We start from the raw sequence: 27302 nt of genomic DNA, 5'->3' as shown, positions 1-27302 counted from the left end.
ACTCTGTCAGAGATCATGACTGCTATACCTGTCTTCTTTGGATCAGCAAAGGCACAATATATTCTGCTCCAGCCTCTACCTTTCCGGTATTCTTAAACCTTACTCCCTGACACATATGCACCAATGGCTTTCTGGCTGTTTTATGAACAAGACACTCAATCTTTTGGCTCTGGGCATTCTCTTTGGTGGTCCTCTATGCCTTCATTGCTCTCCCTCCTCCATTTTGAAAGCTGATCTCTCTGACTTCCTTAAAATACCACTTCTTCCCTCAATCCCTCTTAATTCTAATCCCTTCCCTCTGCTAATTTCCCATTTATCCTGTATAGCTTGCTTTGTATATATTTGTTTGCCTGTTGTTCCCCCCTCCCAATAGATTCTAAATTTGTTTTAAGAACAAGAACAACAGGGACTGCCTCCTGCCTCTTTTATTAATCCCCAGCACTTAACACAATGTCTGGAACATAGTAGGCTCTTATTAAATGTTTATTTATTATTTTTTCAGTAGAAGAGAAAAGTGGAAAGGAAAAATATGCTCGATAATTTAAAAAATTAATTAAAAACAAGAAAGGGTAGTGGTAGTAAGGAAGAAGAAGCAGTAAATGTAGATTATTCCTGAAGCATCTGAGGAGAAAGTAGAGTGAAAGGAAGGTTTGGTTTTTTATTTGTTTTCCTTCTTTCTTTTTCTTTGTATAGAAAAGACATGAGCATGTTTTCAGGAAGAGAGAAAGAAACCAATAAACAAGGCTAGATGATAAGAAAGAAATGATGGATCAAAATCTCAGAGATGGTACATAATGGGATTAAGGGTACTGGTGGAAGCAAAGGTGTGCTGGAGCAAAAGCCAATTCTTAAGGTTTCAATGTGAGCATTTGCATCCCAGAAATCATCAATTTCACTACAAATAAGGACTTGGTTTATTGTTTTGTTAGCTGTCTAGACTTAAGAAAGTATTAATTATTCAGATTATGCTTAAAAGTGCATGTAGATACATTTTTCTCCCAAGGGAAAGCCCGGTTGTTAAACATTTACCAGTATTCCTCTATAAACATTATTTTAGTTTAGCAGGAGTGAAGTAATAGGTTCAAAGAATGAAGTCATTATGAAAATGAAAGTCTAGTGACTGTTAGCTAACAATTATTACAACAAAAATTACTATTACTACTATCACTACCACCATCATCACCACCACCAATAACTGGCCCCTATATGGAACTTTTAGGTTTGCAAAGTATTTTATATTCATTATCTCATAACACCCTTGAGTGGAAGAATTTCTTTAGCCAGAAAAAGGGCAACTTTGTTCACTGTTAATGAAATAAAGAAGAAAGAAAGAAAGAAAGAAAGAAAGAAAGAAAGAAAGAAAGAAAGAAAGAAAGAAAGAAAGAAAGAAAGAAAGAAAGAAAGAAAGAAAGAAAGAAAGAAAGAAAGAAAGAAAGAAAGAAAGAAAGAAAGATTAAGAAAGAAAGAAAGATTAAGAAAGAAAGGAAGGAAGGAAGGAAGGAAGGAAGGAAGGAAGGAAGGAAGGAAGAAAAGAAAAGAAAAGAAAAGAAAAGAAAAGAAAAGAAAAGAAAGAAAGAAAGAAAGAAAGAAAGAAAGAAAGAAAGAAAGAAAGAAAGAAAGAAAGAAAGAAAGAAAGAAAGAAAGAAAGAAAGAAAGAAAGAAAGAAAGAAAAGAAAAGAAAAGAAGAGAGTCACAGAGAATACAAAAGTTTTAGGGTGTGAAAGAAGGGACATGAGTGAAGTGTGCTGAATCTTTCTCCAGAAAATTAAAGGCCATATGCTGAGAGAGACAGAGAGTGGGTAAGTAAGGGTTTAATTAGGTTCTGAATAGTTTCTGAGGACCCCAAAGAGATTAAAGAAATAATGTATAAGTACAAAAATATTCAGAGCAATTATTCATGTAGCAGCAAAGAGGGTATCCATCAACTGGGGAATTACTGAACAAGTTATGGTATATGCATATAATGGAATACGTGTCATAAGAAATTACAAAATGGATGGTTTTGGAGAAACCAGAGAAGACTTGTATGAACAGAGTGAAGTGAGCAAAGCAAAGAGAACAATTCATGTAAGAAAATATTGTAAAGACAAATTCAATAGACTTAATAACTCTTACCAATACAATGACTAATCAAGATTTGAGTACTGGTGATGAACTATGCTACTCATCTACTGACAGAGGGGCAATGGGTTCAAGATGCAGGATGAGACATACTTTTGGACATGGGTAACATGGAATCTATTTTGCTTGATTATGAATATTTTATATAATGGTTTTGTTTTAAATGGGAGAGAAAAAATGCTTGTTAATTGAAAAATAATATGAAATTTAAAAAAAATTAGATGTGAATAAAGGAATTATTGTATAGCAGTAAGGACTTAGTTGAGATTAGAGAGAACACTACCAGCATTTCATTTTTTTTTTTCTTAACCCATACCTTCTATCTTAGAATTGATACTAAGGATCAGTTCTAAGGCAGAAGGGCAATGTCCAGGGTCACACAACAAGGTAGTTTTTGAGGCAAATTTGAACCTAGGATCTCCAATCTCCAGGCTTGACTTTCTATCCAATGAGCCACCTAGCTGCCACATACTATTTTTTTTTCCAAATTAAATCAACAAGTATTTTTTAAGCACCAAGATCCAAACTTTCCCATTGTTTCTCAAAGCTTTTTTCTTTTCTTTTCTGAGAATTCTGTATATTATCCCCACAGATTCTTCTCCTTACTCCAGTTTTATTTCCTCAAAGCACCTGAACACCATTTCCCATTCTCTCCTCATTTTCTCTAGTCTTTATGATGTTACCCTATCTCCTTGTCAAGGCCAACACCAGTATTATGCCCAGAATCCAATACCCCCACACCTCACTCCCCTGGCAACTTGTTCCTTTTATCATTATCTATCTACCTTACCACCAATCATTAATATATCTTTTCTCTATAAGTTCCTTCCTTGATATTTACAAATGCACCCAGGTCTCCCCAATCATAAAACAAAACAAATTTGAAAAACCTGTCACTTGAACTTGCCATCCCCTCAATCTATTGTCCTATATCTCTGTTTCTCTTTTAAAGCTGTACTCCTGGAAAGAGCTGTTACCTACATTTCTTCACATCCTTTTCACTTCTTTTTTCCTCCTTAAAAAAAAAAGCATTGTATTTTCCCCCAATTACATGTAAAAACAGTTTCCAACATTTAAAGAATAATTTTGAGTCTCAATTTCTCTAGCAGAATGTTACAGGGAGAGGGATCTGTATTGTTGTATTGTATGATTATTACTATAAAAGGAGGGACATGAATTTAAGAATGATCAGAATTTAGTCTTGAGTCCAGGTCTTATGAAAATCAGTTCAATGATCATAGTGGCAAGGTCTGTGTAGTAGCAAATAGAGTTCCTATCAATTGGGAAATGGTTGAACAAATTATGGTATATGAATATAAGAAATTACAAAAAGGATGGTTTTAGAGAAACCAGAGAAAACTTGTATGAACTGACGCAGAGTAAAGTAGGAAAATGTGGATGAATGGAGGGACCAGAAGTCAGGATAAAGAAACCATTCCCTAGTCAAATGTGAGCTCTTAGAGAAAAGGGGATTTCTTTCTTGAGAGTATTTTTCCCCCCGGAGTCTAACACCGTTCTTCACATACAGTAACTGTCTAATTGATATAAGTTGAATTAAATTACAAAAGAAGTCAAAGTCATTGAGAAAAGTGGAAGAATGCCTTGCTGATCAATAAATGGCAGCATCAGGGATTAGTGGTATAATTAGACGAAATTCAAAGGAAGAAAGGTTATTGGTTGATTCTAATATAATACAGTATAAACTCCTTGAGGGACTCTTTTGGTTTTTTACTTGGTATTTCTGACATGACACACTGGAAATCATATTAACCTTTCAATGTTCCCAACTCTAATTTTAAGGAAGTTTTTCCTGACATTGGACCTAAATTTGCTATATTATTTCTTTTATATCATTTCCACTCATTAGTCTTGGTTCTGTACTCTAAGGCCAAATGGACTTTATCACTATTCAGAAACTTAAAGACTGGTATCACGTCTTCATCTTCTGAATCTTCTCTATTGCTGGTTAAATGTGCCTAGTTCCTTGCATTGATTTTTATAAATTGTTAACTCAAGACTAAATTCACTTTTTGTCCTGTTCTTTAAAAAGATAAGGAGGGACCAGCTAGGTAGCTCAGTGGACTGAGAGTCAGATCTAGAGAAGAAAGGTACTGGGTTCAAATGTGATCTCAGATACTTACTAGCTGTCTTGACCCTGGGCAAACCACAACCCTTGATGAGTATTTTTGTACAAACACAGTATTAATTCTAAGAAAGAAGGCAAGGTTTATTTTTTTTTAGGGATAATGAAAGAAGGGAAAATGTGCAATTAGAGAAGATATCAAGAGATGTAGTATGGGGTAGGAGGCAGGGAAGGGAGCAAGACTAAAGGAAGGCATATTTCAAATAGTGTGAGGAGAGGGAAGGAGTGAAAATAAGAAGAGATTAAAGATGAAGAATTTGTTGATAGTAAAGCAATTTCTAAAGTGGCATAGCCTAGGAAATTATTCTAGAACCTTAAAATTATTAACCCAATCTACTGAAGTGATCTAAAAGGCCAACAAAATTGTGGACATAATTAGAAAGAGGATGGAAAATATCACTCAAGCCTTAAGTAAAATCATTAAGTATAGCATACCTAGCATAAATACCATATGCAGTTCTGGACCACAGGAAAGACATAATGGATTTTGAGAAAGTGTGTAGAATGACAATTAAAATGAACATTAGTGATTTAGTTAAACAAATATTTTCTAAGCATTTGTTACTATGTTTAAGACACTGGATACAAAAGACAAAAAACAAATAGGTCCTTGCCCTCAAAGAGCTTACTGAGAAAGTGGAAAAAGGAGTCAACCATATTAATATAAAATTTCCTGTTGATAATCTTTGAAATTGATCTACTTGAAATCTGTTCTTTATTTCCAATATTTATAAGAAAATTTCTCTTATGCGTTTATATACCATCCTTTTCTTCATAATTGTCTGGAAGTTGATTTCTGCTCCTTGCTATATCCTCTATAATGTTGATCATTTTCCTTTATATTTCTTCCAGTTGATTATATATTCTCCAACTGATTAATTTTCTGGATTTGCTTTTGGCTTCCACTCTTTTTGTATGCTAGTCTATTCTCCAGTAAAAATAATTCTACTTTTGATTGAATCCAGTGTCATATGTATAATCTCTAGAGATAGTTCCAAATCTTGGGGTTTCAACAACATTTTGTTTTGAGATTCTTTGGTTAGGCCCAGTTCACTACTTCCAGGACTTTTTATTTTTTGTAATTTTTTTTCATTTAATTCCTTCAGTATCCCTCACTACCCCTATTATCCCCAGCTAGAGTATAAAGGATATCCAAATCTAATTGAAATGGCCATGCAAGAAGAGTAGCCTGGATATTCATACAACTGGGAGTTACCTAGGCTAGGAGTTACCAAGTGCTATCCTTTTGGTGAGATGGAGCGCAACAAACTTTATAATCTTCCCTGATTTATCATCCTAAAGTCCTCTAACCTTTATTATCTGATTTTCTACCATATTCTCAAACCCCTTGCCATCTACTCTACACTGAAGTCTTTTGTTAGTGCTTTCTTTCTCAATTAGACTGTAAGTTCCTTGAGATCAGGAACCATCTTATTTTTTTCTATTTGTAACTCTAATGTTTCCAGGAAAAATTAGGAAAACTTGCATGAACTGATGCAAAGAGGAATGAGCAGAACAAGGAGAACATACACAGTAACAGCAAAAATGTATGATAATCAACTGTAAATGGCACAGCTGTTTTCAACAATACAGTAATCTAAGACAATTTAAGGACTTAACTATTTTTTTAAAATGCTACTACCTTTAGAGAAAACAGACCAAGTCTAAATGCAAACTGAAGCATAATTTTTAAAAACTTTCTTTATCATTCCCCATTTTGGGGGGTCTGCATTTTCCTTTGTAACAAGGCTAATACTAAAATGTTTTGTTTGACTACATATGTACAATCTATATCAAATTGCTTGCCTTCTCAGGGAGTAAGGAAAAGTGCAAAGGAGGGAGAGAATATAGAACTCAATTAAAAAAAAGAATATTGAATTTTTTTTGCTTACATGTAATTGAGAGAAAAAATAAATCTATTTGTATCCTTACCACTTAATATAGTGCTTGGCATATAGGAATTATTCAATAAATGTTCCATTAATTAATTTATTCTTTTTATTGTAGCTTTCTGATGCAACTAAGGGTAGAATTTCTATGTACTTCTGGGGTTTTTTTTCTTTCTTTTAATGCATTTGACTTTTCATTGTTTTGGATCTTTTTAAGTTTGTTCATTGCCTAAATGATTTTTAAATTTTTCATTGAGCATATCTAGTAGTTTTTCATTTGCTTATGAATTTCTATTACTGTTTTTGGATAAAAATTTTGAGGCTGAATCTCTCATGACATTTTATGATGTCATTTTTGCAGAAGAGATATGAAATGAGAGTGATTAGATTTCTGTTTGACTTCAGAAGGTAAAATAAGAAATGATAGGTAGAAATTGCAAAGAGGCAAATTTAGGCTTGATATGTGAGAAAAAATCCAAAGTTATCCAAAAACCAAATGGGCTGTCCCAGGATATAGTAGATTCCTTTTCACTGCAGGTCTTTAAGCAAAACTTGTATGACCATTTGTCAGGGCTGTCATATAGGAGATTCTTGTTGAAATATTTAGGTTACCCTCCATGGCATCTGGTTCATTTCCAACTCTAAAATTCCATAATTATGTGGCTCTTTTCTGCCTGAGGCAGTATAGACTAAGAGGAGGCATGACCAATGTCCATATGATTATATGCTTCCTAAATAAACTGAATATGGACTATTCATCAACTCACAAATTCTAGTATATCTCTCATACTCTCATTTACAAAATTCTAGCATATCTCTCATACTAGAATTTCTGAGTTTTGTAAATAGAATTCCCTTTGAAACTTGAGATGAATAATTTTAGGACAAGTATCATCATCATTTTAAAAATTATTATAACTCAGACTTATATAGTGCTTTACAAGTTTTAGAATACTTCATATACATTTTTTCATTTATCCTACCTTATATTAAGCTGTGGAATTCATTAGATTATTGTATGAGTCAAAAAGAAATGTGAACACATTTTTAAAATGTTTTGGATAGAAAGGAATCATTCATATAAGAATATCGAGCACCCAACTAATCATACCATCCCTCAGAACCCTGCTTGATATTGCTACTGGCAAAAAAAAACATTAGTCTAATTGGATTATGGATCTGACCCAAAAGGGTGATTCCTAGAACTCCCATAAAATAGGACAACAAAAGATGAGACAGTAACTTCAGTGGCACAGTATGAGCTTTTTCCTGAGTAGACACTCATTTTAGGAAGATAGACTGGAGTATAAAATAAAAGAAAAGTCAGAGGCTCAGGAAACAAGGTAGATTGTAGGTACCTATGAGGTGTGGAACTAGAGAGGTGAATTTTAAGGATTCCTGTTGAGGATGGGGATGAAGTAGGTTAGAAGGCACATGATAAGGAAAGGTCAGATCAAGAGATCATTTGTCAAGGTTCTACAGCCACTGACACTAATATGCCTGAGAACAGGGAAAGACTCAGAAGGTATCACAGATGCAACTGTTAATGACCTTATTATGAAGTTATAATTGTCTCCTTTTTATTTGTTCTACGTCCAAAGTTCTAAACATTTTGTAGACAAGTCCCATCCATAAGACTTTCCTAAAGAACACAACCACCACAAGGGAATATATATATATATATATATATATATATATATATATATATATATATATATATATAATATAGATATATTAGGAAAGCCTTACTGCTTAATCAGGAGGGCTTACTGGCCTGGACTCTTATCAACACTCTCAGAAGTACAGCCACAGTGTAATGGCCATTTTAGGGACCATCTGTCCAGAGGTGTGAACTTTAAAAAAATGTAAGCTGGTCTCACCGCAAAACTTCCCTGACTCCCCCATTCTAAGTGACATTTAACGAAGTTACAGATTTCCCTAGGAAGCCTTCTCTGATTTCTGTTGCCCACATGGGCCTTTCTCCTTTCATCTTCAATAGCACTTAATAGTTTGTACCAGTCTATCACTTCATTGCATTACATCCTGTATTGCCATCTTCTCAAATAGCTGCTCAGGGAAAGACAAGTGAGAGTAATGTCTCCACTTAGAACAGTGCTGGGCACATGGTAGGCGCTCAATAATTTCTTGTTGACACTGGTAAGGCAGTCAAAGAAAGTGGAGGGACTGGTCATAGGGGTCTTCAGGAAGGGTCAGTTCAGAAATGGGAATGGAGGGGCAGGATTGTCAGAACTGATAAGAAGAGCTTTACCAATTTACGGGGTGCAGATTTCGGTGCCATCGCTGTAGTAACAGGACGCTGCTGGAAGCCAAGGGTTCTGACTTAAACCCCAATTCTACTGCAGGCAGGAAGTGTACATCTGTTACCCGGGAGACGTACCGGAAGCCTCGCGACCCCTCCTCCCCGCTTGGGGGGGGGGCATAATCGTCACGTGACCATTAGCTGGTGGGGATTCATTGCCGCAGTTGTTTTTTTCCCTCCCTCTTGTCTCCCGGTTGCCATTTGTTCTTTTCTGGTGTGGGAAAAGAAAGCTCCACGGTGGGCTGGAGCCAGACGCCGTTACCTTGGCAACGGACCCGAAGCCCGGGCGCAGGCGCATCTCATAGCATCGAAGCGGTCATCCACGGGCACCCCTCCCTCACCTTGGGGAGGAAGGCGTAACTTATACGTGGGGGCGGGGAGCCCCACTCCCGTCCCGCCTCCCTTATGAATAATGTATCGTTGAGGTGTACCTCCTCCTCGCTCTTCTGGATCTGCGGAGGCAGGAGGGGGGCGGAGAGGTGCTACCCACTTCATGAATTATGCGGCCCAGCGGGGCGGGCGGTGTCCCGGACCCGGAAGTGGAGTTGCCGAGTCACCGCAGTGGCTGAGCTGGCTGACAGGAGGCGAGCTGGGGCGGGGAGCGGGCGCGGCGAGGCTGCTAGCGGGATCGGGCGCGGGGGATGAAGCTGCGGCCGAGGACGACGACTCCTCTCGCTGCCCTGTGAGGAGGCCGCAGTGCCCACCCTTTCTGCTCACTCTCGTAGCTGGCTGGCCTTGCTTTCCTCCTCCCTCCCTCCCTCTTTCCCTAGCTCCCGCCCGGCCGCGCCTTTCACTCGCCAGACCGCCTGCACCCCGGGAGCTGCGTCGCCGCCGCCGCCGCCCACGCTCCGCGTCCCCTCCCTCCCCATCCCCCCGGCACCATGATGGAGGAGATCGACCGGTTCCAGGTGCCCACGGCGCACTCCGAGATGCAGCCGCTGGTGAGGGAGGGAGGGCGGCAGCCGGGCTAAAGCTGCTCGGGAAGGGGACCCGCAGGGGCAGGGGGCCGAGGTGTACCAGGAGACCCCCCCTCCCCTTTCTGGTGCAGGAGGAGTTGGAGGGCTCGGTCGAGCAGAGAGCAAAGGCGAGGCATGCATTAGACTGATGAGAGAGCATCTCGCCGTGGTCGGGGGCGAACACCGGTTAGGGACAGCGTAGGGGAAGAGAGAAGTCGGGGAGGGGCGATTCAGAGCCCGGAGTGGAGGAATGGGGAGCTAATGGGAAATTGGTAGAGGGAACAGCTGGAAGGAGGGAGAAGTAAGAGCCCGTGGGGAGGCGTAGTAGGGATGAGGAGTGAGCAGCAGGGCTTGGAGGAGGAGGAGATGAAGAAGCCCTTGGTAGGAGGAGGAAGACCAGAATTGAAGGCAGGAGATGGCTTCGACTGGGGGCACCGGAAACCTCAAAGGATGGGAGAAGCTAAAGAAGGATGATCCCCGCAGCGGGAAGCAGTGCGGGCAGCTAGAGACGTGGAGTTGAGTAATTGGGGGAAGGTGGTGACCAGACTGAGCAACAAGAGAGGAGTGGGAGGTAGCTGGAGGTGGGATAGGCTGGAAGCATAGCTAGGAAGAGAACACTAATGCCAAGGGTAGGCATTGCTGGGATGGGGAGAGATTTGGTGGAGGAGTCCAGGGAGGGGATGGGGCGGGGAGTGAGGTTCCCTTGGGAATAAAGCTGAAGATCTCTACCTTCACTCCCACCATTCCCCTATTCAAGTCGCTGAGGGTGGGGAATGAAGGTAGGAGAAGCTTGAGGCCAGAAGGCAAGAAGTGGGAACTGATGGAAATGGGGATGTCTGAAAGGTATGAAGGCTGAAATCTGGGAACCTTGAGAATGGTATCACAGTATCCTGGTACCCATTGTGTTGGAAGGCTTGAGTTCTGTGGGATGGTGGTGAAGCTGCAAAAATATTAGTAATACGCACTGGTCAGGACTAGAGCAAGGCTAAGGGATCCCATGTTCCCTGGGAAGTCTTACAAAGGAGGTCTAGGAAAGCAGGTACTCCTTTGCTGATACTACAGTAACTCAAGGCATTTCTCCCCACCCCTCAGCTCATCCCCAATACCAAATGGGTATGTTTGGAGGGACTAAAGGCTTTCCTTTATCTCCTCCTGAATGAATACCGGTGCCTCCCCAATGCTGCAAAGTCTTAGTCAGTTTGAGCCCCTGTGTCAGTTAGAGAATGATGTAATCGCTCCCAGCGCAGTTGTATTGGAAAGGGGAAAGTAGGGAAGAATACACTCAGGCCTTCTAAACCGGGGTGGGGGGGCAGCTTAGGGGGGGTGGTGGAAGGAAAAGGTTATCTGCTCCTATATGAGGGACCATGCTCTGTGAGAGAATTGCTACATATAGAACTCTTCCTGGAAAGAGGCCAGAAATGAGATTTAGAAGTGTTGCAGAGGAGAAAGAGAATGAAAAAAGAGCTCTAATTTGGTAATCCCGAGTCAGGTGTTTTGGTTGTTTTCTTCTCTGGAGGAGTGGATGATTGTGTTGAGAACTCTGGAATGTTATCCCCAGAGATAAGTCTGGAAACCAAAGAGTCTCCTACAAGTTGATGGAGAGAGATTTGTGTGTCCTCTGACTGAACTTGGAAAAGGTTGACAAAAAGGAGTTGCATTTGTCTAGATGGGAAGGAAGCAAGTAGGACCATGAGAAGAGACTGTGAACATGTGTGTCCCTCTTGTTTTAAGCCTTCCATTACTATCTGGAGTTATGGTAATATATTTGGATGACCACCTGAGCTCTTGCTTTGAGAGTTTGTGTTCATAATTAATTTTATACTTTGGGTAGCAATGGGTGTTGATGGATCCTTAGCTCTTTGTTTATGGGTTGTATAGTAATGGGGGTAGTAGACAGACTATATTTACTGCTTGCATATAATGAGCATTTTAATGGAAATGCCTTGGCTTTCCTTGGCTTCCTTGAGACTCTTTAATCCTGCTATAGGTATACTCTGCAAGAAAATGCTTTTACTATGATTCAATGGTTTAGGTGAGAGCATTTTAATGGAATCACAGCTCCAGAATTCATAGATAAGCAGCATAGTTATAATTCCTAATAACAGGAAACATAGCAATTAGTCTGTTGTTCTCTCTGACTTGATCCCCAGCCACCAATTTAAAGAGAGCTAGGCACCTACATTTGCCCCCAACCCCCACAGCAACTTGTGCCTTGGGAATCTGGAGAGTCTAGTTCAGCCCTTCTCTCAAAAGAGAGTTCAGTGCTTCCTGGAAGCCCAAGCCTTCATCTTCAGGATCTAAACTCAGAACATAAGGAGACCATATATTGGATCCTGAAAAAAAATCAAAGAAGTGAAATGAAGGCTAAAGGGGTATTAGTCAGAAAATTAAAATTAGAAATGGTTATTGGGTAGAATAGAGATCCACTGTTTCATTTTTTCCCATCTGAACTTTTGTTACCTTATCTATGAAATGAAATTAATAAAATTAATAAAGATTAATCATTCATTCCCTTCATTCCTAAGATTTTCATGAGAATTCTTCCCTAAAAAAGTTTAGACCATCAGAGAACAGTGCAAGGTTGTCACAATTTGAAATTTTGAGGACATGGCAGGGTAGGGTGCAATATTGTTGTTGGCAGCATCAGGCCTGACTAGAAAAAACTGAACCATGCTCCCAGTTTGAAGTTTAAGCTACTCAACCCAGCATCTTTGAATTACCCTTGATACTTCACCTCTGTGGCAGCAGCTAATCAAATTACTTAAATACTCATAACCTTCCTAATATGTTTAGAAGTTTGATACGCTTGTGGGTTGGAGGGAAAAGGTGAACAGAGGGGAGAACATCTTTATTTTCTGCTCAAAGGAAAACTTTAAACTTTAAAATGGATGAGGAACACTATAGCTAGATTAAAAAAAAAAAGCTTCCAAGATGCTAATTTAAGCACTAACTGAGTAGAAAGAAATCTTGGTCTTGCTACTGTTATATGTGAAATTAGGGTAGGCTACAGGTTTAGGGATGGAGTTTGCCATGGAATGTATTTTCTGCTACTTATCTCTTTTTTTCCCAAGCCCAATAGTGACCTGAGGACACTTTATCCTTACCCTAAATGGGCCTCAAGCCTTTCCCCTTTACAATTCCCTTCACAATACAAGATTGGGTTTTGGTCCTCTCTATCTTTTGAAAAGGAAATTAAATGAGATTAATTCCCTGGGTCCCATTTATACTATATCTGCCTTCTTGATAATCAAAAGTGTTTTCCAGGAGCATGAATTCTCTGGAGAACATCCAAGAGAATGAAGGAGCTTTTTGTATGTATTATGCTAGTTTCTAGGACTAAGGTTATACTGCTGTGATTTAAGGAGAGAATTCCAGCTGCCAGATCCTTTTTGCACCTGGATTACTTATGATTTAGGCTGTTGTCTTTGTTGAACAGCCAAAACAGGTAGATGGTTACCTATTAGATAATCTAATCTGCTTAAGTAGTACAACATAGCTTTTACAAATGTAGCTGAAAAAGAGGAAAGAAAAAGATTTGTTTCAAAAAGAAAAGAGGGGTTTTTAAGCATATAAATATGTCATGTAAAATATTTACTTTTTTATATTCTCTATAGGAGCATACAAAACTTCTGGGATCTCTAGGTGCCCAAGATAATCACTAGTTTGTGTTTCCATGGTAATCCAAAGAGAATACTTTTAGAATCAAGAATAATTTTTTTGAAGATAGTAGAGGGAATGGATTCCAATTGGTTAAAAGAAATTTTTAGAATTAACACTAAGAAGAACTTGTAACACTATTATTGCCCTAAAAGCAATTCCCAAGAGAAGCCGTGGTCTCCTCTTTTGGAAATATTAGCATAGGTTTAGAAGTTAGAATCAGTCTTTGACCAGGGCGAAGGGTTAGTGATCCTTGCTGATTCCTGGTATTCTTAGGGTGAACAGAGAATCAGAGGTGTATATACCTTATAGAGGACCTGTACCATATCCTTAACGTAGCAGAGGGAGCAAAACAATGACAACAGATTGATATACCACTGAAAATTGGTCCACTTGCTATCCTTGGCACAGAGGCCCTATATTGCCAATACTTGGCCAAATATATCCCTCTATTTGGTCTGGGTTAGTTATAGAAGTGGTGAGTGAACTAGATCTTTTAAAGAACCTCTCAAGGCAAAAAATTACAAGATTTAGGGGTTTAATTATTTTGGATAGGGTCCCTACATAGCTTTATTATTCAGTGATGTTTATTAGGTTATCTGGGATAGGGATTATACATTCACTCAAATTAAAGGGTGGGTTTGCCTATTGAGCTCTGCAGTCAGCGACCCCCTCAAGTGTTTTTGGTAACTAGTTTTTCCCTTGAGTGTCTCAGATGCTCCTTAATCATATGGAGGATATTCATTTGGAATGAGGCAGGTGTTTTCCTCTGCTTGAAGCTGCTTTCACTTCATTATGGGCGATTCGGGAACCATAGCAATCTATAGTGCTGTTCTGTGCTGGCACTAAGGCAGAGAGGGTTGCTAATAGATGGGCTCACCATCGAACAACTTCTTTTCCTCCAGCACCCTTGATAATTGCAAGTGAAATTGGTTCAGGCTACAGAAAGGCAGAAAAGACCCAGGATGGCTTTTTTCCTGCAGCATTTTGATTAGGGAGAGAAATGCTTTGTTGACTGAGATGATGATCTGTGTTGCAGTATCTACCTTGGTCTGGCTCTTTGCCTTTCTTTTTCCTGTACAGGAAATCTGGGTATTGGCTGCCTAAAGAAAATTGCTAGTGGAAGAGATAGGTGTGGACTCTAAAGTTCTAAGTCACTGCCTCCTATCTGGAAATACTGAGCCATTGGAGCTGAAGGAAGGAAATGACTAGAGTTGGCCTCTGCCAGGTGTTCTGAGCACATATGCCTTTAAAGGTCTAGTTATGGGAGTGGAAAAGGAACCTCAGAATTGAGGTTATCTACCAGAAACAGCTATGCATGGTCAGGAATTAGAGGCAGCTAGTTGGCATAGGGGATAGAATGTTGGCTCAGGAGTTAGGAACACTTGAGTTCAAATCCAATTTCAAATACTTTTTGGCTCTGTGGCCCTGGGCAAATCTTTTAACCTCTGCTTCAGGAATAATAGGGAATAATAAAGTACATACCTTCCAGGGTTGTTGTGAGTACTAAATGAGATAATATTTGTAAAGAACTTAGCATGGATTCTGGAACATAGTAGTTGTTTATTTTATAAATACTTATTTCCTTATGAAATAGACAATTCTGTAAATTCCAAAGCTGGGTGGCAGTGAAGTTTGGGGATTATATGGAGTTCTTATCCCCCCTCCTCTGACTTGGCAGTGAACAGTTCAGGGACTGGTTTATTTAAAGACAATCTGGTCCAATCCCTTTATTTTACAAAGGGGGAAACTGAGACCCAGAGGAAGTCAGTGACTTGTATTTCGGTTCACAAAACATTATTGTTTCCATTTGACAGAGGAGAAAACTGCTGCTCACACTTCCATGTGTGGTTAAATGGCATGGTGCTATTTCTTGAACAAGTGTCCTAAACATGCTGTTAGTGTGGAACCCATTTTTCATAAGCTCTTCTATGAATGAATTAGAGAAGGACATAGATAATGACTGAAGAAGAGGAGGAGGCTTGGACAAATTATAATCAGATCTTATAGAAAAAGCCCTTCTACCGTGAAATCACAAAGCAATTGAAATATTGAACACTTGAATATTGGTTTAAATTTAAATGTAAAGTATTCCAAGTGAAAGGGGGGAAACAGGAAAACTTAAATTGGAGCCAAAAGCTTCCCCTCTTACATTTTTATGCATTGATACTAATTCTTCTATAAACTAGCCTTTAAGACCTTTGAAGACAGGTATTGTCTTGCCTTAGTCTCCCAATATACTAATTTCTTTTTACAGTTTTACATTTGATTTGATTTCTAAACCTCTCCCCATCTTTCTCTTAAAAAAGAAAAAAAACAACAAATAAAAACAACTCTTAAGAAAAACAACTGCTTGATCACATGGGTCGAGGGGATATGACTGAGGATATAGACTCTGGGTGAACATCCTAGTACAAACATCAACAACATGGAAATAGGTTCTGATCGAGGTCACATGTAATACCCAGTGGAATTGCATGTCAGCTATGGGAAGGGTGGGAGGAGGGGAGGGAGGGAAAGAATATGATTCTTGTAACCAAAGAATAATGTTTGAAATTGACCAAATTAAAAAAACAAAAAACCCAACTCTTACCTTTTCTTCTTAGAATTGATACAGAGTATTAGTTCCAAGGCAGAAGAGAGAAGTAAGGGCTAGGCAATTGGGATTTAGTGACTTGCCCAGGGTCACATTGCGAGGAAGCAGCTGATGCCAAATTTGAACTCAGGATCTCCTGTCTCCAAGTCTGGCACTTTATTGACTGAGATATTTTTGACTTCCCCATCAGGGACTCTTAAAATTCAGTGCCTGAAACACTGCATTAGAGATGTGGTTTGATCATTACAGACCACAGTGGATTTGTCTAACTTGGTCTAGATATCCTATTTCTTTAAATTCAGGCCAAGACTGAATGGACAAAAACATCACCCAGAATGAAAAGGTATACATGGGTTGCTGGCTGTTAGTATAGTATATATACTTAGATCATAGATCCCCAGAAGTATCAAAAAATTACATTAGCATTTTTAGCAAGCAGCAACATACTGTTAAGTTTATATACAACTTGTGGCATATGTGATGGTGGTAGCCCTTCCTGTTTGTTCAGTATTTACTATAAAGACATATACAGGGTAGGGGCAACTAGGTATACTTCCTAGCTGTGTGATACTGGGCAAATTACTTAACCCATTTAATTGTCTAGCCTTTACCATTCTTCTATCTTAGAATTGATATTTAGTATCTATTCTAAGAGAGAAGGTAAGAGTTGTTGGTGTTTTATATACATGTATAAAACGGGAAATAATCCTAGAGGGAAGATGCTGGTGTGATAGGGGGACTATGAAAGCCTTCTTAAGAAGGTAAAATTTTGACTGAGACTTGAAGAAAGTCAGGTAAGGTAGAAAAGCATTCCAGATATGGAGGACAGACAATGAAAAATACATGTAATTGAGATGTAGTGGGTTTTGTGGTACAGGAAGGATCCAGAGACTTGATTTAACAGAGACTGGAAGAACTGCAAAAATTTCCATCCACTGCAGGGGATGGGGGAAAGGACTTGGAATCCTGAAGAAGAGGAGATTCCAGGAGGAAAACAGTTGGCTCTCTTGGTCTTGAGAAGGCAAAGGAGAAGGTCTGGTTGGAGACCAGCTCCTGAGCACTGAACTTGAACCCTAATTGAACCCAACCACCATCCCCTCAAAGATTCCCAAAGAGAGGTGGCAGGAACCTGAAAGAAGCAAGAAACAGTTTTCAATATCTCTCACATCCCTGTGACACCTTGGGTCTGGACATTGATCAGCCATGATAAGACCAGAGTTCACCCAACCTGAACCTCTGGGAGGCCAGGCTGTGAAGCCTGAGTCTCTCAACTTGGAGAGAGGGAAAGGAAACTTAGTTAGATGGGGACTTCCTTTCACCTCTTTCCACTAAACCCTGAAACCCTTTAGACATTTTCCTGTTTAACCCCTGACCCACTTAATTATTAGAATAAAGACTGTTATCTACCATCCATACTCCAGTGTGAGTGAAGAACACTAGCTCAGCTGAGAGGAGAGAAACTTATTTCTCTCTTCCACTAGGGAAGAAGAATATTTCAAATCACAGTTATTAGAAGAAAGGAAAAGGGCAGGTTTAGTGAGGAGATATTTCTGAAGAGGACTGACTGTAGGAGGAAACAAACCTATCTTCCCCCTCCTTCTGCCTCCTGGGGCAAATAGCATCTACTCCTCACATTCCTTGCCCTTACCTGGAGGGGTTCCATTCTCTCTCTCATTATACCATCCAGTCAACCCCTCCATTACTGTTTTATACATGGAACAACAGGAAGGTCTATGTCATTGAAGAGTATGTGGGTAGAGATAAGGTAAGGTATAAGAAGACTGGTAAGTTAAGAAGGGACTAGGTTATGAAGAGCTTTAAAAGCCAAGTGAGGATCTTTTGTTTGATTCTGAAAGTAATGGGGAGCCCCTGGACTTCATTAAGTGGAGGGAAGGGTGATATGGTAAGAACTATACTATATAGGAAGATCACTTTGGTAGGTAAGTGGCAGATGATGGACTAGAGTTAGGAGAGACTCGAGGCAGCAAGGCCAACCAGTAGGCTATTGTAATAGTTCAGGTGGGGGGGTATTAAGGGCCTGTACCAAGTGTCAGAAAAAGAGAATTGTGGACCATTCAAGAGTTGATGCAAAGGGGGGACAGCTGAGTAGCTCAGTGGATTGAGAGTCAGACCTAGAGACAGGAGGTCCTAGGTTCAAATTTAGCCTCAGACACTTCCCAGCTGTGTGACTCTGGGCAAGTCACTTGACCCTCATTGCCTAGACCTTACCACTCTTCTGCCTTGGAGCCAATACACAGTATTGACTCCAAGACAGAAGGTAAGGGTTTAAAAAAAAAAAGTTGATGCAAAGGCAAAATCAATAGGGCTTAGCAACAGATTGGATGTGGGAGAGTTGGTGTGGGAGGGTGAAACCTAAAGTGGAACCCTGGTGACTGGAAGGATGGTGGTGCCCTCAGGAAATTAGGTAGAGGTGGGGAGGGCTGCAGGGGTAAGGATGGAGAAAATGAGTTCATCTTTTTGGACCAATGTGAGTTGAAGATGTCTATCTGATATCCAGCTCCATTTGTATAAATAGTGTAAAAATTAAATTAGTCTCTAATAATAGAAATATTGTATTTTATGAGGTTTATTAAAGATTATTGGAAATCAAGGAATAGAGAAGATACAAAATAAGAAACCATGTGCCTAGGGCTGATTAGCCCATTCAAAGCTTACCACATCATTGCAGTGGCCTAGCAGAGCATAGAAGAGGGAGAGGTAGGCTTTACTTCCCATTAAAATACTAATTGTGATCTCGCCCAGGTGGAGACTCAGGTGAGATTATAGGGAATTCTGGGAAATATCAAGGACTTCTGTGGATTGAAGTCTAGGGTTCAAATCTCCATTTTTACATTCCTCCCCCTTAGGCCTGAGGAAGACTAGTCTCTCCGATGGGTCTTGTAGACATACCAGCTAGGAAATTACAATAATTTGAGGATAAGAAAAGAGAGCAAAACCAATAATTGCTAGGTGCATTGATAAAAAGCCAATTAGGGGACAGTCCCCTTTGGCATAAGAGTATACATACAAAACAAATGCATTCAAACCCCACACAGTTCAAATCACCACATCCCAAAGTTCACTCTGAATCTTCTGATGCAGCGTATGGTCTGTGGAGGTATCTTCATGGTGTCTTCATCAAACAGTTCCCTTTCTGTATTTGGAGAAGTAGCATGTTTCTTAACCTAAAATTTCTATCAAAAGGAATTTAAACTTTGCACTTTAAAATATTTTATACATTAGTCAGTTGGAGATATAAGACTGGAGATTGGGAGAGAAATTGGGCCTAAATAAATAAGTCTGAAAGATGAAAATTCAGTCCATGGGAGCTGAGGAGATTATGGACACAACCTGGATAAAGATCCAACAAAGGAGACTAAGAAGGAGAGAGATAGCTAGGTAAAAGGAAAACCAAGAGAAAAAACAAAAACCCAGAAAGAAGAGAATATCAAGGAGAAACCAGAATCAGTATTTGAACCCTGACTCCAAAAAATAGAATTCTTTGGACACTGGATTTAGAGTCAAAGAACTTGAGTTTTCCAACTCAAGTATTTGTCAGTGTTCTTTCCTCTGGAAAGCATGCTGGATTTGCATCACAAATCCATGTTTCAAATACTAGCTCTGCAACTTATTCTGCAAGAAACTTTTCCCAGACCTCCTTAATCTTAGTGACTTCCCTCTGAGACTATCTCCAATTTAGTTTGTATAGATCTTGATTGCACATAAATTTTTTTTTAACCCTTACCTTCCGTCTTGGAGTCAATACTGTGTATTGGCTCCAAGGCAGAAGAGTGATAAGGGCTAGGCAATGGGGGTCAAGTGACTTGCCCAGGGTCACACAGCTGGGAAGTGTCACTGCACATAATTTTTATATGTCATTTCTCTCATTTATGAACTATGAGCTCCTTCTGATCAGGGACTTAAAAAAACCTCTTTGAATCCCCACTGCTTAGGGCATGATTAACACACTGGAAGTGATTAATAAATGCCTGTTGACTTGACCTTTGTGACCGTAGGCAAGTCAGTTTGATTTCTCTGGGCCTTTTAATTTCCTCCTCTAATGTGTGGTTTGGACTAGATGTCTTCTGAGGTCACTTCTAGTTTTAACTCTGTGATCCTAAGATTACCTCATATCTCCTTAGGGTAGAATAGTAAGATGACTTTTTTCAGGGTGCAAGTAGGTGGTTTCTTGGATTGAGAGCCAGGCTGTCCTGGGTTCAAATCTGTCCTCAGACACTTCCTATCTTTGGGCTAGTCACTCAGCCCGCATTGCCTAGCTCTTACCACTCTTATGCCTTGAAACCAACATATAGTATTGCTTCTAAGACAGAAGGTAAAGGTTTTTTTAAATTGGATTTTTTCAGATAGAAAAACCAAGGCCTGAAGCCCTTGAACAACTTAGTCAATTTGTCATCTCTATATCCTAAAAATGTCTGCTCTGTGCCTAGCACTTAGTAGCTTTGTGACCCTGGGCAAACCAATTAACCTCTCTGTTTTGTTTGCCTTGGTTTCCTCATCTTTAAAGTGGGACTAATAGTGTCACCTATCTCCCAGGGTTGTTGTGAGATGAGATAATAATTGTAAATGCCCTTAGCACAATGTCTGGCACATAGTAAGTGCTAAAGAAATGTTGGCTGTTATTATGTGCTCAGTACTGGTTCTAAGTTTGTTGATTTGGAGAAGCAGTGAGGAATTGTGGGAAAAGCCCTGAAAGTAGAGCCACTTCACTTTTCTGCCTCAGTTTCCTAGTCTATAAAATATAAATAATCCCTAGCATACTTTTACATCACAGAGATGTTATTTAATACTCTATAGGTCAAAAGAACTATACAGGCAATTCTGAGTATCCCAAAAGGCTTGGTGCTGTTTTAAGGTTTAAATCTGCTCTAGGACATCCTGTATAATTGTCAGCTATTTTTAGGATGTAGATAGAGAATACAAAAGAAGGAAATGATTTCGTTTATAATCTTGTTGAGAGGATGAGTTACATTCATGAAAGGAATTAAAAACAGGACAAAATATATGAAATGCTAAAATATTGCAAAACAGAAAATAAAACCTTTGGAAATCATAAAAGAGTAGGTAAGAGAACTGGGGGATAGAGGTTGTTAAGGTAAGCTTCAGAAAGAAAAGAACTAAGCCTTGAAGGATGAGTAGAAGCAGTTTAGGTAGAAGAGCATTTCAGGGAGAGAGTGATCAATCACAGGACAATGGATGGAAAATGGAAGGAAGCTCTGAGGCCAACCTTTTATATGATTAAACATACAGAGTTAGGAATGAGGTGTTTATTCCCAGTGGTTACCTCAGGGCCCATCTCTACCTCTTAGAATCTCTAAATTTCTTTAAAAATCAGCTCAGGCACCACCTCTTAGAACCCTTTCCTGAGCACCCCCCCTCCCCCTTTTTCTCCCTTCCCCTATGGTCTCTGCTCCTTGGAATGACTTTATATGTATTTTGTGCTTACTTTGTAATTTTTTTCATCTTCCTCCCCTTTTTCCTCTCAGTTTTCTTCCCTACCCAAATGTAAGTTCTTGAAGAGAAGGAATTAATTTATTTTTATCTTTGTTTCCTTAGCACTTGGTACCACATCTTGCACTTAGTAGGTGCTTAATTTGTTGAATGGTACATAGGAGAGATAGTGACATATAAAAATAAAATAGAATGTATTATATCTATTAGGTAGATGTGGAACAGAGAGTTAGATAAAATTAAACCAGTGGGATTGTGGGTGGTCTAAACTCTAATGAAAGACTTACTCTGGGTCCCCCGGGAATTCAGTGGCAGAGCTAGGAAGTGAGTGGAGGTCTCACCTTGGCACTCAGTCAATATTCTATTATAGACCTGTCTTCCTAGAGCCCTTTCATATTGTTTTCTCACACAAGTTTTTGAGGGTGAGGAAGATAGGTGAGGCATTGAAGGGCCCAGCCAGCCTCACTTTAGCAGTAAAAATGATGACTGTACTCTCCAGCTTTGTTGTGAGAATGGAGAAAGCTATTAATAGAGTGAGGATTTTTAATATTTAATTAGCAAAATTCCCATCTCCATTAATGACAAGGCTCCTGCATAAGTCTTTTAACATTGAGCGACTAGCTCACATCCTTCCAGAGATGAAAAAAACATCTGGTGCTCTTAGAAGGCTGAATGCCAGTACAGTGTGTCCTGGCCCTTATGTGCCAGTAACAGTTGCTTAGTGTTTTCCTTGCAAATGCAAAAATAAAATTCTAAAGGAAATTGAGCTGGGGGCAGGTACTATTGTTTAATGGAGGAGCTGCCAGCTATAAAGCAGAATCAAACAAATCCATAAGCCCTGGCAAATTAACATGCAGATCACATCAACTAGTAAGAGGGATCTGTTGGTTGTACTGTACCAACAGAATTGTAAAGCCCCGCTTGAGAGAATTCCTAGGATCTCCCATGCTCCCATTCCCTAGGCTTGTTGCTTTTTAGCAGGCCTTCTCATATCTGTTTGAGTATTGGCTGGATAAAGAATGTGACTAGTGCAGAAGGTTAATGGAAATGCTAGAAGGCATGAAGTGTTACTATGGATGTGATGAGGATTTGAGAGATAAAATGTGGAATATATAAGTAGGAGGAAGCGATGATTATGTAGACTGTCCAGAGGTAAATAAGCAGCAAAGAATATCACCTACAAACCAGGTTTAGTACATTCATCAGCCTCATCCCCATTGTCCACTAAATATACTGACTTACACTATAAGCATTTTTCAAAGGTTTCAATGATAGAATATTCTTAAATTTTAAATATTGGTTTTAAGATTTGTCACAGAAGCCATGTGGATAGGTTTCCAGAATCTGAAGATTTGGGAAGAAGTCTCTCCTGACTCTGGAAGTGATCCAAACCTTGTTTTCTTGGAATTAAACAGTCTAGGCCCAGCAAAATAGGGGGTGAGATGGCAAAAACTAGGGAAAAACTTTGACCTCCTTTAGAAGACCTGAGCTCTCCACATAGCTCTGCTACAGATTAGATGGAGGACTTTGAGGTCTTATTTTTCCCATATATCAATGTGATGAAGAAGAAGGAGGTTATTTTCTTCCTTCTTGACATTTTTTGTGGTAAGATCAAAAGGGATCTGTATTATGCTCTGAGGTCATTAGGTGATTCTTTATAGTACCTTTAGAGCCAGTAGTAGTAGTCATGAAATTCCATCTCTGCTTATGTACAAGTTTCTTTAGAAAGCATATTGTTTTGTTGACTTACATTCAGAGAGAGAGAGAGAGAGAGAGAGAGAGAGAGAGAGAGAGAGAGAGAGAGAGAGAGAGAAGAAAAGAGAGGGAGAGAAAAGAGAAGAGAAGAGAGAGCATTTTTAGGGTACCTGGGAAGGCTTTATGAAAGTATCCTTAACTGCTACTCTGAGGAAACAGTCCCCCAGTAACTTTCTGTTCTCTTCTGTACAGTACCCATACATGAATGCTTGACTCTCCTGAAGCTGAGTATTCCTAAGGCCCAAGAAAGACTTCTAGCAGATTAATCTCTGGATTCTGATACAAAAGCATCTCTCTTCCCATAGATCTAATGTGAACTCTGCTTCTAGTTGTGTCTCAAGAGCCATTTGCTGTCTAGGTTTGTTTCTCTTTCAGTATTCCCAGGCATTTCCTGACTCTGGAAAATGGCTCATGGAAAAATACTGTGTTGGCAGAGACCTCAGCTCTCATCACTCATAAGATTCACCAGATCTATCCTACAGAACATAGTTTCTTGACCAGTGTGGGTGGCCTTTTGATATTTTGCTTTTTGCTTATTTATTTTTAATATAACAGAAGTCCTGCCACCTTATAATTTGTGGGTCAGAGCAACTTATCTTACCCAAGCTGCCATTGAAATTGCCATTCTTCCTTGTTCTGTGTTTCATTTGTCTGCTACTTGTGGTAAACACCATGGCAAACAGTTTTGAAAGGCAGTTGGTGTGAATTGCTATTCTCTCAGCCAGATCCAATATTATCAGATCAATATTTGCAAAGGGCTTGCTTTCTTCATTTTGAGGCTTGACAATAAGTTAATGGTCCCCTTGATTCCTTCCAATGTTCTCCCTCCTAAAACTTGCTCCCTCATCAAATAAGATTGCAACGGGTTTCAACATTATTTATAATCAGAGCCAGGAGATGCTTGAGGGTGAACCCTCAGGGAGTCACTTTTCCAGATTGGGCTTGGCAGGTGTGATAAAATTCCAGGTGGTCAATAGAATCTGTTGACTACACCAGGGCCATAGGGAGGGGGTAGCATTGACCAAGGTTATAGAGTTCTTTAGCGTAGAATTTGAAATTGCCAGAGTTGATTTATATGTAAGCCTCAAGTGGCCAGCCTGCAACCCAGGTCCAATACAGGGACAGAATCAAGGATGCCCTGCTGAATTGAAGCATACCAGGATGCCTAAGTGATACTGCTAGGCCCATGACTTGGCTGTTGCTATTCTGGTTATTTGGGTTTTTCAGGCATTTAGGCATTTGTTATTCCCTATTCAATAAAGTCTTAATGAACCAGTCTTCCTCTAGGTTGACTGCATCCTACTTAAGCAATACCTCCTTAGGGCCAGGGAAGGTTGAAAATTGGTGGGCCAAAACTGGAACCAGGATTGACGCTAATTGAATCTACGGTATTCTAGAACCTCTCCTAGCATACTGACTTCCAATGAATACTTCTCTGATCCTTCATTGTAGGGGCTTACCACAGAAGAGTAGAACCTGGCTCCTTGGCCTCTGGACCCCTTAAGTTTTTTCAACTTGGAGCTTTGAGTACCATTGTAGGAATTTCCTATCTTAAAAGGGAAAAAGTTATGTTTAACTTTGGACAGGGATTTTTTTTTAATGGTTTAGTTCTTGGCAGTGTTAAATGTTTTCTACAGTACTTCAGTAAATGTTTATTAAACACCTATCATCTATAGTGCATGATATACACACCTAAATGGCTTAGTGGACACAATATTGGATTTAGAATCATTTAAGTTCATCTTCTTGAATTCAGATCTGGCCTCAGATGCTTAACTAGCTGTATAATACTGAGCAAATCACTTAACCTTGTTTGCCTCATTTTTTTTGGTCAGTAAAATGAGCTTGGAGAAGGAAATGGCAAACCACTCCAGCATTTTTGCCAGGCAAACCCCAAATGGGGTCAAGCAGATCAGATACCTCTGAAACAACTGAACAACAGTAAAATGTACAGATTAGTAGGAGTAGGAGATTGAAAGTTTGAAAAAAGGCAAAACCTCTACTTTTAGGGAACTCAGTCTTAATAATATATAATCACACATATACAAATAACTGTCATAAAAATAATATAATAAGTGAATGACACTATAGATTTAGGGATGGGATATGGGTCAGGAAAGACTTCTGTAAGTTATAATATTTGAATTAAGGCTTAAAAATATTATTAAGGAAAGAATAAGTAAGAATTCAGTTGAAAGCTGAAAGGTAGGACTGGGTACTGGGGAGAAGGAAACCATCATGTACAAAAATGGAGGCAAGGAAACATAGGAAACATGAAGAATCCAGTATGGCTAGAACATGGAAGAGAATAAGGCTGGAAAGGTAGGATAGTACCAAATTGTAGTCTTTGAATGCCAGGCTAAACAGTTTCATCTTTGATGTCATAGATTTAGAGTTAGAAGAGTTATCTAATCCAAATTCTTATTTTACAGATGACTTGCTCAAGGTTATACAAGGTAACTAAGTGACGGAGCCAGAATTTGAACTTAGATCTTGTGAATCCACTCAGTCAATAAGGGTCATTTAAAATTTTTTCAGTAGAGTAATGACATAATCAGATAAATGTTTATGGAATATTCATCTAACAAGCAGTGTGAAAGAGACTGAAATTGGGAAAAATTGCTAAGATGCTATTGAAATAGCCCTATGTGTTATTAATGAGAGTTTGTGCTTGGGTAGTGGCACCAGAAATAGAGAATAAGGAATAGGTGCAGAAGAATAAAGAGAGAATGCTGAGGTGAAATCAACAGAACTCTGTACTCATTTGGCTCTGGAGAAGAAAAGAGTCAAAAACATTGCCAAGGTTTTGAACATGAAAGATTGGAAGTATGGTAGTACTGTTGGTAGAAATAATGAAGTCACAAGAGAAAGCAGTTTTGCATTAAAAGTAAATTCAGTTATAGACAAGTTGCATCTGAGGTGCCAGTGAAACATCCAGGTAAGAATGTCCCAAAGACATCTGGAATTGTGGGCCTGGAATTCACAAAAATTGTTAAGGCTAGAGTTCTAGATTTGAGGATACTTTGCATAGAGATTATATATTAAATTGTGTGAGCAGATGAAATTGCTAAAGGAGAAGTCATGAGAAAAGAAAAGATCCTGGGACAGAATATTGGAGAAGTATCTGCCACAAAGGATGAGGAAGTAGAAAAGAGTACTTTTAGAGGTAGAAAGTAAACTAGAAATGTTGGAGTCTCTGAAGATAAGAGAAGAAAGTATCAAGAAAAAGAAGATGGTCAGTGTTACAGAGTATTAAAAAATGATAAGGACTGAAAAAAAAAAAGACCATTACATTTGGCAATTAAGAGGAGGTCACTGATGAACTTAGAGAATAGTTTTTATATGATTATTAAGAGGAAAAACCAAATTACAGAGAACTGAGGTGAGTGTGAGTTGAGAAGTAAAATGTCAATATACAACTTTTTCAAGAAGTTTTTCCATAACACTAATGCATTGCTGGTGGAGCTATGAATTGATCCAACCATTCTAGAAGGCAATTTGGAATTATGCCCAAAGGACTTTAAAAGAATGCCTACCCTTTGATCTAGCCATACCACTGCTGGGTTTGTACCCCAAAGAGATAAGGAAAAATACTTGTACAAAAATACTTATAGCTGTGCTCTTTGTGGTGGCAAAAAATTGGAAAATGAGGGGGTGTCCATTGATTGGGGAATGGCTGAACAAATTGTGGTATCTGATGGTGATGGAATACTATTGTGCTAAAAGGAATAATGAATTGGAAGATTTCTATGTGAACTGAAATGACCCCCAGGAATTGATGCAGAGCAAAAGGAGCAGAACCAGAACATTGTACACAGAGACTGATATACTGTGGCACAATCAAATGTAATGGACTTTTCCTAACAGCAATGCAATGATCCAGGACAATTCAGAGGAACTTATGAGAAAGAACACTATCCACATTGAGAGAAAGAACTGTGGGAGTATATAAGAATTAAAATTAGGTTTGACTCAATAGGAGTTATAAAAGTGAGATTGTAGTTGCCATTTATAAAATATTAGCCCTTAAATAAAAAATGACTGTTAGCAGCTTTTATTTACAAGGTAGAGATATTGAAAGTGGGAAATGTAAGAAGGAGACAGAGCATGGGAGGTCCTAGGTTCAAATCTGGCCTTACCCACTTCCTAGCTGTGTGACCCTGGGCAAGTCACTTAACCCCCATTGCCTAGCCCTTACCACTCTTCTGCCTTGGAGCCAATACACAGTATTGACTCCAAGACAGAAAGTAAGGGTTTATTAAAAAAAAAAAAAGGAGACAGAGCATTGTCTTGCCTACCAACCTAAGTGCTGATCCAGTGAAGTCTGCCTCAGCCCCCCAGTAAGGGCTCCCTCAAGTCCAGATCTGGTGGCATCTTCAGCCAGAAATCCACCAGT

The 27302-nt window shown here is 39.3% G+C and overlaps 2 protein-coding genes across 6 annotated transcripts in view; one reads left to right on the top strand and one right to left on the bottom strand.

The window, feature by feature from the left end:
* Nucleotides 1-8594, bottom strand: part of DNAI1 (dynein axonemal intermediate chain 1) — a 314390-nt gene extending 305796 nt beyond the window's left edge. For both annotated transcript variants that reach the window (XM_001378802.5, XM_056805993.1), the window contains exon 1: nucleotides 8423-8594. In XM_001378802.5, the coding sequence (XP_001378839.3) occupies nucleotides 8423-8452 (30 nt within the window). In that variant the 5' untranslated portion in view covers nucleotides 8453-8594. The remainder of the gene's footprint in view (nucleotides 1-8422) is intronic.
* Nucleotides 8595-8669: 75 nt separating this feature from the next.
* Nucleotides 8670-27302, top strand: part of FAM219A (family with sequence similarity 219 member A) — a 97752-nt gene continuing 79119 nt past the window's right edge. For 2 of the 4 annotated variants that reach the window (XM_056805994.1, XM_007498862.3), the window contains exon 1: nucleotides 9250-9381. In XM_056805994.1, coding sequence (XP_056661972.1) covers nucleotides 9355-9381 — 27 coding nt within the window. In that variant the 5' untranslated portion in view covers nucleotides 9250-9354. Of the gene's footprint in view, nucleotides 9415-27302 lie in introns of all 4 variants that reach the window. The other 2 variants (XM_003341652.4, XM_007498861.3) reach the window with 2 other exon arrangements.

This window comes from Monodelphis domestica, chromosome 7, assembly GCF_027887165.1.
Source record: "Monodelphis domestica isolate mMonDom1 chromosome 7, mMonDom1.pri, whole genome shotgun sequence".
NCBI classification, from domain to species: Eukaryota; Metazoa; Chordata; class Mammalia; order Didelphimorphia; family Didelphidae; genus Monodelphis; species Monodelphis domestica.
Note: the sequence above shows the minus strand (reverse complement) of the source record. Positions and strands in the feature narration are given on the sequence as shown.